Source organism: Jaculus jaculus, chromosome 12 (genome assembly GCF_020740685.1).
Source record: "Jaculus jaculus isolate mJacJac1 chromosome 12, mJacJac1.mat.Y.cur, whole genome shotgun sequence".
Classification (NCBI taxonomy): Eukaryota; Metazoa; Chordata; class Mammalia; order Rodentia; family Dipodidae; genus Jaculus; species Jaculus jaculus.
The window spans coordinates 42234399-42246766 of NC_059113.1; the positions used below are offsets into that span (position 1 = coordinate 42234399).

The 12368-nt window shown below is 40.5% G+C and overlaps 1 protein-coding gene across 3 annotated transcripts in view; it reads left to right on the forward strand.

Annotated features, from left to right (window-relative positions):
* The window catches only part of Dlgap2 (DLG associated protein 2), an 802536-nt gene that overhangs the window by 300830 nt on the left and 489338 nt on the right, over positions 1 to 12368 (forward strand). Inside the window, exon 1 of one of the 3 annotated variants that reach the window (XM_045131441.1) lies at positions 11787 to 12087. The exons of 1 other annotated variant lie outside the window; for it this stretch is intronic. Coding sequence is in view for 1 of the 2 variants with exons in the window: in XM_045131442.1 (XP_044987377.1) it covers positions 12054 to 12087 (34 nt within the window). In the remaining variant the exon portion in view is untranslated. Of the gene's footprint in view, positions 1 to 11786; positions 12088 to 12368 lie in introns of those variants that run through there. One more of the 3 variants, XM_045131442.1, reaches the window with a different exon arrangement.

The following is a 12368-nucleotide window of genomic DNA, read 5'->3' on the forward strand; positions in this document are numbered from 1 at the left end:
ACACTTTTGCTTGTCTTCCTGGTTCCTCTGTGATTTCACCTGGGCCTTGGCTGAAATGTGAGGTGTGGTGTATCTCCTCAGGTCTTTCTACATTCTGAAAAAGAACAGATTTTCCAATGCAGAGTGAAATCAGCATAGGTTAGATTGGATGATAAGCATTATTAATTTAGGGAGAGTTTGATGAATGTAGCCCCTCCTTTAGCCAAAGACTAGCAGGATCTTGACATTGGAGAGCATAATCTTTGTCTCCTTAGGATTCCTACCTGGTTCCCAGTTTCAGGTATGGATTCCTTTCCACTAAGTGGATCTCTTAGCCAATCAGAAAGCCACTGGTTACCCACCAAGGCTGTGTGCCATCATTGCACTGGTGTGTAATTCTTGTCAGGCTGGTTACTTCTGAGTAGTTTCGACCGCTGGTTGCTCACACCGTTGTTGGCCACTTTCCCCCAGTAGTTCATGTGGCATTTTCCAGCACTAGGCAGGCTAACTGGCTCTCTTTTGGATTCCAACCAGGTCTCTCCATGTTCTGTGTCAGCAGCATATAGTGTCTTTAACAATAGGGTCTTACCTTTTACCTTGGTCGGTAATCAAGTGTTTTGACAGAAGCCTGTCTTGTTTTGGGGACCTTGTAGGTCTCTCCAATCACCAGCTCAAGGTGGGTAGCACCAGTTTTTGGTACTGGGAGTTACAGGCCAGAGCCAAAATTTTTTAAGATTAGACTTCATCCTACCCTCTCCAGGGCCCTTCTTTTCAGATGCTTCCCCTATACTCCTATAGAGGGTTAATTGTAGGATAATGGGTGGACTTAGATTATACTCAGTGAATACACACAATCACAGAATGACAAATACCACATGTTCTCACTCATCTGTGGTTCCTCACCTGGATCAGCTTGAGTTGCGGGCACACCTGATAGGTAACTTGAGGCCTAGTCAATCGAAATGGAAGGTTTTGGGGGAAGGGGAGGAGGGGAGGAAATAAACACAAAACTAAACCCCAAATGGCCTTTCTCCTTGAAAGTAGACTAAAATATCAGTAATTTTTTATAGGACAATTCATGAGGCACTTATCAAGTGGTGACTAGGTATCTCTTTGTTTTCATTCCATAGAACTTTATATTTCTTATCTATTAAATTACTCAGGAAAAACAACTTCTCACGAGATTCTGAGAAATATTGAAAGCTTAAGTGTTGGGTATAAAGGAATTCTCTTTCTCTGAGGTTTTAATGCATTCAGTTCTCTGTGATATTCCTCTCTGTGGCATCCCTGTCTGTACCATTCTCCATAGCTTGCTCCAAAAGTTTCCCACAGCCAATATGTCCGAATTGTCAAGGTCTGGTTAGAAAACACTGCTTGAATATCTATTTCTAAACACCCTACCTAGTTAGTCCCTCAGAAAGCTAAAACCAAGTCTTTTTTTCTTTTATAAAAATCAAATTTGTTCTGTTTCCCTTTCTGATTACATAAATATTGTTTGTAAATATAGAATAGTCTATTTGCAAAACAACTACTACAGGTAGTTCATGAGATTTAATTTCAGGATAGAAAAGCAAACATAAGCACACATGAACACAGACACATAAACATGACTGCAAACACATTGCACAGACACAGGCATGTGATTGCAGGCATGCATACAAACAGACACATATATGAATATTAATAATAATAATAATGTATAAAAACCCAAATGTATATATGCACACGCAGACACACATGCATGAACATTGACACAACATATATGTGGTCTGCATAAATGTAGGCATGTGTATACAAGTATAGGCACATACATAAACATAGACACATACACATGAATGCAAACACATGTGTATGCAGACACATGTGTACGTGGATACTGCACATGTACATATGAATGCGGACATGCACAAACACTGACATACAGTCTCCATGAATGCATACACATGTGAACATAGACATATGAACATATAAATGCAGACATGAATACACAAACTCATATGTGCACAAACCCAGGTGTGTTTACACATGAATTCAGACATGTGTACAAGAACACATGAATATAGACAAACCTATTCATATGTCCATACATTTTTAGAGAACAAAAATATTTGTGGCATTATGTTTGGTTTTCACCAGCTTTTTAACATTAACCCTAAGTGGCACATATACAAATGGAAATCTTTTGTCCTTATTATACATGAAATTAATAGCTATGTAGTGTTCCATGTGTATGCCATAATTTTTTCAGACCATGTTGATATCCACTTTATTAGAATATAAATGAAGCATCTTAGGGGATGGTTGTGTTCAATTAATTCTCCCTTTTGTCAGGACCTTGTCTGGGTACCTGTGGTGGATAGAAGGAGCCTGTGTTTTCCATGCTTCCTAGTGGAATCTGTTGCAGGCAGCCTGTGAGCAGGTGAGGTCTGGCATGCTCAATGCTCTGAGTAGTCTGGGTCTCCATGGGTCCCATTCAGCAGCACCTTCCAGGTGAGGTCTCTGCTCTGCTTAGAAGCCCACTTGGGCATTAGCTTTGTTACAGGAATGTTTTCCTTCCAGTGGCCTTGAAGAAGGAGAAACAAGTCAGCCTACTTCAACCCTGCCAGGGACATCACTGTTGTTTTTTGTTTTATGGGCATCTGAAGTCTGCCATCTCTCAGGAGTCCTACTATTGTCAAGATACCTTTCTCTGGGCTCCCTTTCTCCTCTTCATTCTCCCTCCCTCATTCAGTTGTTTCTTCTTTCTTTAACAAGGACTCATTTTGCAGAAATACTACAACAGGTACCATCAACACTCATGGTTAAATACCCTTCAGCCCTACCCTGGAACACACTGAGAGAAAAATAATGCAGTCATTTTAATGCAAGTCAGTGCAGCACTGTAGATGGGCAATGTTTGCTTTGAGAATTAGAGGAAGAAATGGGAGGAAAAGGGACAGGAATATTATGAATAAATTCCATAGTCCAGATGTGGTATAGAGGATGTAATTGTGATGGGGAGTTGCAGAACAGGACGTGGGACAGAGGTGACACTCATACTCTACCTTGGAAGATGAATGCATGAAAGACCGAGGTCTGGGTATATCCTAACTTAATTTGGCACTTTGTGGCTAACCTAATTATTTGAAAAACTAACTTAGGTAATCATAGGGAAGGTTCCATGGTGACTTGCTGATATACATCAAACTTGTTTATAAACAGATTATAGAAATTATTCCACAGGAGTTGTAATATTTCTGAGAGAGGTTGAAAATGCACTAAAGAATAAAAGAGCCTGTAAAGACACAGAAACGGGTTATAATTAGCTCACAGTTCCCATATTCAACTCTTTTTCTTTTCCCAGTGCCTGTATTTGCAGAAAACTAAGCAATAAGTAAGTTAAGCCTATATTTAAATCTATACAGATAAATTTAAATGTGATCTTAATCAATACATTTCCCAACAGTTTTATCACTATAGAGATTTATAAACACAGGTGAATGCATGTAGCATGCTTGGCCCTATTTGAACTTTTGTGATGGTAAAGTGATATTGTATGCATTGTTGCTTAAAAGCATCATGATAGGAACATACACCATGGAGGTCATATGTTAGATTGGATTTGGAACCTTGTCTCACTGTCCACTGGCTGACTCATTTGAGCAAATTACTGCTCAATGTTTTTGTTGTTTCTGTAAATGTTTTTCTGATTAAAAAAATAAAAAACTATTGTGAAGTTTGAGGCCACCTGTGTTTACCCCAATGCAGTGTTCCCTTCAAGCTCAATACAAGCAAGTTATGAACTTAGAAAAAAAGGAGTTTGGGAAAGGCCGAGCCCCAAACAGGAAACTTCTGGAAGGGTGAGGGTTGTCTTATTGAATCTTGTTCTGATCTCAGCCAGCTGGGGCCCTTTGAGGCCAGTTGTGTTAAAATGTAGGAAGTAAAAGGTGTTTATGTAACTCATGTAGAGAAACATTCAACAAGATGACTTTGTCTTGGAAAAATACTCAGCAGAGACCTGATGACCAAGAGGAGTTCAGTGACTGTATATGACATTAGGAAATAAGCTAATTCCTGGATTTAATTGTCAAGGGCCATGGTCTCCCTGCCTGATATATTGGATACTAGCAGCATGTTTCCATAGCAACCAAGAAAGTTGCTGTGGCATGGTAGCAAGCAGCAAAAAATCATTATAATATTTAAGAACCAGATTTAATACTTTATTTTCTTTACCATCACTGCATTTTCCCTTCCGGATCCCATTTATAGAAATATGCTTCACAGTTATCCCGGAACAAGTATTATTGGGTTTGCATTTTACAAAAGAGAAGCAGGATCCTCCGAGTGATTCAACTTTTGGGGGGTCTTTCTGTGTAAAAGAACTCTGTGGTTAGTGCAATGATATGTCTCTGGCCCCTTAAGGGTATGACAGGAGCTGTCCACTATCACAGTGCTGAAAGTGGAGGCACGTGCTGGAAGTTTCTTGGAAGCTTCCCCTATCTGTGTATTTGCTTGTTTGTTTTCTTGGCTCAAACACACATATATACAAACATCTGATTGAAAACATTCAAATAGGGCTGGAGAGATGGCTTAGCGGTTAAGTGCTTGCCTGTGAAGCCTGAGGACCCTGGTTCAAGGCTCAATTCCCCAGGACCCATGTTAGCCAGCTGCACAAGGGGGTGCACACGTCTGGAGTTCGTCTGCAGTGGCTGGAGGCCCTGGCGCATCCATTCTCTCTCTCTCTCTCTATCTGCCTCTTTCTCTCTCTGTCTGTCACACTCAAATAAATAAACAAAAATTAGTAAATAAAAGAGTTATTATCAAAAAACATTCAAATATATGCATAAAAATTTAAATTAGCATGTCAAAACCCAACAGTTTTTTTTAAAGCATCACTAGTTTAGTGTCTATTGAGTTAGTTGATCTTTTGTTTTCAGCCCAAAGTATTTTAGAGTTATGGTAACTATTACTGCAAGGCTTTATAAGGTTTGTTTTACCACTATATAAACATAAAGTATTGTTAATACATTATAACTCATGATATTAGAATGCATTATATTTCTATTATTTTCCATGGAATTATTTATTAACATAAAATTAAAGAAAACATGCACAGTAATTCCTCTCTCCCTCTGTTGAGCTGTATTACCAGAAATGTTCAGATAATAATTGAATGTTCAATTTAAATAAAACAAGGCACTGTTCTCAGCAGAAATGAAAACCACTTAGAGTATTTGGGTTTGTGGTATTTACACAGTGTTAGTTTTCTGCTACTGTACTGTTCAAGATTAAAAACTATACTGGAAGCTGAGCACGGTGGCACACACCTTTAATCCCAGCACTCAGGAGGCAGAGATAGGAGGATCACCATGAGTTCGAGGCCACCCGAGACTCCATAGTGAATTCCAGGTCATCCTTGGTTAGAGTGAGACTCTACCTCAAAAAAACCAAAAACATAAAAAACTATACTGGGCACTGAAAGAAGGTATTTCCAAACAACAAGTTGTACATAGAAGCCATAACTTACCTAGAGAGATATTCCATTATAAAATGTTTTTATTCATGCTTTTTTTATTGTATAAAAAGCATCAGAGCAGAATAACAGACTTCTTAACCAGTGACACTGAGAAATAATTTTCTCTACATCAAACAATAATTGAACATACAAAATTAAGTATAATTTGCTCCTATAGTAACAAATGCTGAGGTCATGTGCTCAGAAAACAGCTACCTCTCCTATGATATACATCTCAGATGCTTACAAGAATCCACTTCAAAAGCATTGTACTAAGAATCAATCTGTGCAACAAATATTTTGGTAAAATTTGATGCTCATGGCAGTGCTATGTGGCTACATGAAGTCTTTTAGAACAGACAAAGGATAGGAGTTTATTAAGGACTTTATCTTTACCTTGTTGAACTAGAAAAATTGATTTATAGTTTCACCTGCTGTCATGACAGTGATGTGGAACCTTCCAATGCCTCCCTACCTTAATAGTCTAAATATCCATGTGATAAACAATCCAGATATCTACCATAGAATAGTGTCTGGCTTAAATGTTTGGGTTTGTTAATGAGTCTTTGTTCTAAAATTTGTCCGTTTTCACTTTTAGGACATTTATACATGGGTGATTTAGTTGGTGGTCATATTGATAGTAATTTTCCCTCAAGTCTTAAGACATTTCCTTCTTCTATATTCCCAATGCCAGATAGTTTTGTACATCCCGAGGAAGAACCTTTTGCACATCCCAGTTTGGGCTTCTTACTGATACCCCCCCTCCTTAAGGACGTGTCTACAACCCTAAATCTTCATAGGCCTGTTCCCACAGATTCCCATGCTGAGAAGAAGCAGCAGTTCATTCCATGGAGGAAGCTTAACAGGAGAAAAGGAGCCCAGGTTTGACAAATGGAGGCTTGGATCATGACTCTTATTTTGTGGATTTGGGAAAACATAATCTTTATGGACCTGGATTTTTGGTTCTTTAGATATAGGGAATAGAAATACCTTTTTGTTTATAGGAAAGAGTGTTTGGAAAGAAACAGTGTGGTTACCTTGGTGATGCTGAGGTGGTATAAAAGTCATTAGAAAGGACATTGTGATGTCCCGTTCTTTCTCCATCAGGTAGTACTGTCTCAAGGACTGTGGAAGCAAATAGGGTGGCCCTCTATCACATAACTTCCCAAGGAAATTCGAACATTAGAGGGCATTAATAATTATAACTACTACTTATGAAAACATATGCGTATTGTTCCTAGTTGCAGCTTTTGACCTAGTGGCTGAGTCAATGGAAGAATTCTATGAGAGCTGGCTGCCTTGTCTACACCTCTCATGACACTGTGGCCTGTGTCTCACATGCCTTTTAGTGCAAGTACACTCACTTTTCATTTCCTTGGCTGTTCTTCAGTGTGGTTGAGTGCCTGCTCTGTGTTTTATTTTTGGTAGTTCACTTCAGGTTCTCTTGTGATTCCAATCTTCCCTAGTTTATTTAATGATTTTTTGTTTGAACTTAGAAATCAAGGAGTCGTTCTTGTTTTCTCTTGGCTGTGTAATCATTATATGGAAAGTTTGCATTTTACCCAAGCCAACAGGAGTTCTAAAACTCTAATTGATGCCAAAGTGGGCCAAAATCTGATCAACCTACCCTGGGAATCCCATTCCCACCACGTCTTGAGTCTAGGTAACCTTCAGAGCTGGGTCACGCTGCATGTGAAATTTGATGCTGTTGATAGAAGTTCCAAAAGTGACATTATTTTCAAAGACTTAAGTCAGAAATAATGTCATCTATGTCAGAGTATGTGGTTCTACCTCTGAATTTCAGATACTATCCCTCATTTGAATTTTCTGGATGAATTTTCTTATGTATCAAAAATATGAATACCTTTGAGGAAAATGAAGAGAGACAGATTTTGGTAAGACTAGGACTTGTGCATCCACACCTTCACATTGATGAACTCTACCCCAAGATACACATTTTACTTGAAGAAAATGTCTTTAAGCTGTGAAGGTCTGACTACAAAGCTTTATGTTTAAAACTTTTGCAGTTTTTCAGTGTGAGAATAATTTTGACAGTAGGACACTAAGCTCTCATCATGTATTCATGAAGTTATGAATTTAAGCTAGCTATTGGTATTAACATAGACTATCATAAGACACTGACAAATTAAAGTGCATTCTAATGCCACACAGGTAAAGGTGAATTACAAACAGTTGATATTAACCAAAGATCTAAATGCTACCTGTATTTTTAAGCCTACCTCATTGTTATTTATTATCCTTTTTATTGTGTATAAACAAGGGCATAAATCTTAATTGCTTAATTATTCTTCCCCTCTATAGATATAAATGGAAATACCCTAGGAACTCCACAGTTTGATTTATTGTCTCTATAATTTACTGGTTTATCATCTCTTGATTTCGTATGTCTATCTCTGAAAGAAGATTAGAAATCTCTATTCTGAACATTGTCTTTCTGGAGGATGTAAACAGGGATCAGGCAAGCTAGAGCCTCTGGTGCAATTTGCTTGAGTGAGATTTATTTGGAAACAGCTTGTGGCCTTTTATCTTTGAGAATTGCGACTATGTTCATTGATACCAACATGAGAGGTTCAAACATGTTGCCAGGAAAACAAAAGGAAGATAATCTTTAATTTAATGTAGCAAAACAAAGCACTTGTTGGGGCTTTGATGTTTAAGGCTGCAGAAATAAGAAAGGTGTTGACATTCTGGCTCTCCTGTTTACCAGCCCTTAAATCCTTCATTCCGGATTAGGAACCAGACAGGAGATTGCATAAAACATGAGCACATGCTTTCTTTCCTTGTGGTTCTGCATGAATCTATGATGATGAAAAAAAAAATCTATTGATAGTGTGCCTAGGGAGCTTAGCAGTTTTGAGAAGGGGGGCATGCTCTGTCCCCAACTGAAGGTTACCTGGAGTCTCATGCACAGGTGCAACATCTGTGTTGTCAACTGAGTTGGATTTTTAATTGGTCATTGATGAGTTGCCCTCATTGGAGTTGCTCAAACCACATCTAACAGAAATAGATTAAGAACCAGCCACTGGTGGTATTGAAGGATGATTGAAGGGGCCATTGGTTTAGAAATCAAGGAATATCTGATGTGTCTCTGTTCAGATTTCCTATTAGCTTTGAGCATCAGTGTCCCTTAATGGTAATAACTATCTATATCTGCCTGAAAAAGATGAAAAACTGGCATTTGAAAGTGTAGAAAGTATCCATCAAACCTATATTTAGTATCTCAGGGCTATATCTAGAATAGATGTCAGGTGAAAAAGGCAATACAGAGCTCCTGTCTGGTGGACAAGTGTCCCCATCATATACCCATTAGTGAGCACCTATCTGTCCTGCATTACCTCGTGCTCAACAGTGCTAGGCTCCTGTGGTAGCTCCAAAAGGTGCCTGCTCATACCTTTTACCTGCTCTTGAGTATCACTTGAGTATCACTTGGCTGGTCATCAGTCTGGTCTCTATTTACTGTGTGACATGTGGCAATGTTCTGGGCACAAGTGTTGATTCTAAAGCCACCTCTTGATCTAGATGGCTCAGCTATGCTTCAAATTGTTTCCTTTGAGCAGAGACCCAAATAGTGAGAACCTGGGAATTGCTAGGAGGCAGATGAGCAAGAGCATACACATTCCAGTGTAGCTGTAGTTGCAAGCTGCTACAATTGCTTCCTCCTCCTCTCTTCTCCCTTGCTGGACTGTGAACTTCCCAAGGGCCAGTTTGCTCTGGTCTGTCTCTCCTCTACCCCTGCCCCTGGCATGTTGGTGAGACTGGATGATGGAGGTCCAGCGTAGTTCTGTAATTTAAAAAAAAATATTTTTTTCAAGATAGGGTCTCTCTTTCTCTAGCCCAGGCTGACCTGGAATTCATTGTGTACTTTCAGGCTGGGCTCAAACTCATGGCAATCCTCCTACCTCTGCCTCCTGAGTGCTGGGATTAAAGGCATGCATCACCACACCTGGCCCTAAAAATATTTTATTTATTTATTTATTTATTTATTTGCAAGCAAAGACAAATAGAAGAGAGACAGACAGGGAGAATGGGCACATCTGGGCCTCCAGCTTCTACAAATGGACTCCAGATGCATGTGCTGCTTTGTGCATCTAGTTTTACGTGGGCACTGGGGAATTGAACTCAGGATGTTAGGCTTTGTAGACAAGTGCCTTAAACACTGAGCAATCTCTCCAGCTCTGTATTTTTACCTCAAATAAAAATTTAGGCTTTGGGGCTGGAGAGATGACTTACTGGTTAAGCACTTGCCTGTGAAGCCTAAGGACCAGGGCTTGATTCCCCAGGACCCACATAAGCCAGATGCACAAGGTGGCATATACATCTGGAGTTCGTTTGCAGTGGCTTGAGGCCCTGGCATACCCATTCTCTCTCTCTCTGTCTGCCTCTTTGTCTGTAACTCTCAAATAAATAAAAATAAACAGAAAATATAAATAATTTTAGGCTTTTTATTTGAGGTAAAAATACAGGCAGAAGGGAAGAGGGATAAGATAGTACCAACACATGATGTATCCATACTAAGTATGCTCTTTATAATAGTAGTAAAAATATAGGCTTTTAGTTTTGCATGTGTGTGTGTGTATGTTTTATAACAAGTATATGTGTCCATGTGGTTCCCTGTGCACTTGCCTATGGTGGCCAGAGCAGATTGTTGAGTGTTTAGCTTCATTGCTCTTCTGCTCATTCTTTTTTTTCTCAATTTTTATTAACATTTTCCATGATTATAAAAAGTATCCTATAGTAATACCCTCCCTCCCTCCCCCCACTTTCTGCTCATTCTTTTATGTGGGTGGTTGAGGAATTGCACCTGGGCCAGCAGGCTTTGCAAGCAAGTGCCTTTAACTGCTAAGCCATCTCTCCAGGTCCCTGCTCATTCTTATTTGAATCAGAGTCTTACTGATCTCAGAGCTTACTGGGACTGGTTTTACAGACATGTGTGGCCAGACCCAGCTCTTTATTGGTGTTCTGGGGATTGAACTTGAGCAGTCTCTCAGGCCTCCTCAGGCCCCCACAGTTACACAGGAAGTGCCTTCAGCCATGGAGCCATCTTTCCAATCCTAAAAATAGGCTTTTATGAGTTATCATTGAGTTTTAGCTCATGAATTCTTCTCTGGGGTGAGTAACCCCAGTATTTTCCCTGAATGTGGCTAAGCCAGTCCACTCAAATCAGTCATAGCATACTACAGCTTAAATAATTGAGCCACAAAGTACCTTTTGCAATAGATGCTAGTCTAACTTAGTCTGTAAACTTACTAAGTCCCTGCACAAACCAGTCTTGTCAACAGTGAGGTGTTTGTGGGCCATCTCTGCTTTGTCCAAATGAGCTATTTGGGCCACTGGAGAGACCAAAGGGAGATCTCAGGCAGTTTTACTAGGAAAGCATTCCTGAGTGCCTCCCACACTCTCAGCATGGTGGCCTGGATTCAGTAGCCTTTCTCTTACACTTGGCTTTCAACCAGCAGTGTTCTTTGTAGGCCTGAGAGTTGAGGAATTTAAAACATATCCACACAGAAGTGCAGACTTGTTGCTTCTTCTGCATGTGCATTTAATAAATGCCACTTTGTTAAAAGTAAGAATTTTGGCATAGTGACCCTTTAGCCATTCATCAACCACAAAGACTTAATCACCTATCTTAGTTTGCATCCCCCTTTCCAGCTGTAAGTCTTAGGTATAAGGTGCTTGCAGCCTGGAGTAGAGCCTCAGTGTTTCAAAGCATAGCAGTAACTAAAGGCCCCAGAACATTACTGTGAATACAAAATGTTCTGACCCCATGCTATGTTCTGCCAGGACCTCCAGCAGAAGGAGGTGTAATGTTGTGTGGATGCTAGTGTGGCCCTAAGCTGCTCTTGTGTGAGCTCCCTTCTTTGCCTAGAGCTGGCTCTCAACCCCATCTGCATACTGAGCCATGAGAGTGGAGAGCTTTTCCTACCCTCTGCAACTTTTTAGACTCTTCTCTGGCAGAAGCTGCTCGTGCAGACGAGCCTCTCTGAGCACCCTGCCCACTCACTTTTATGAAGACCCATGTCGTCAGCGCCGTGACGCTCCCTAGGAAGTTGCCCATTTATGGCTATTAGAGCAAATGATATCATCACAATAGGTGGCTCCTGTCTAAATAGGGATCGTTTGTGAAATGAAATTATAGGCATTTATCTGAAAGAGCAGGAGACAGAGCACCTGCTCTCTGTAATTGATGTCCCAGGGGATAACAACACTGCACACTAATCAAGGCGTCCATCTCCATGGCTAATTCTGTTACGAGCAGAGAGCCTGCCTTTTACGCTCCATGCCAGGCAGCCCCCACATCCACATGGAATCCACTCCAGATCCATGTTTTCTATTACGCTTGAATATATGGGACATGCATCGCGAGCGATCCTATGCCTGCCACCGTGCTGCAGTGTGCCTGTTTTGCAGAGCGCTGTGGCAGCTTGTTCCAAGCTGTGGCTGATCAGAGCTGTGGCCACTCACTCTGTAGTCCTGGCCTCCTTCATTTGCAGCGAGATTGAAGTGGCTCAGTGTGCACAGCTCCCTGTCTACTAAGGAGCACCTGGCGCTTTGCATTTGGATGCTGCAAACCGTGCAGCAGGACTCTTGCCTTGGTAAGTCAAGGATGACTCATTTCTTACTTTTTGTGTCTTGGATGTATACTTCACGAGTGCCGTGGCCTCTGGGAAATGATACCTAGCTTATTAGTGCTCCACCAGCTAATCTGGTAGCTGCTTACCTCTGGGTACTTTGCAGCATGTTTTTTTTTTTTTTTTCCATTTCCCTGGGTTACACTGCCTTCATAAGTAAAATACTCATGTCTTGATAGACAGTGGTGGCAGCCAGGAGACAAGCATCACTGCAACCAGGGAGAATCTTCATGGCCAGGGAAGGT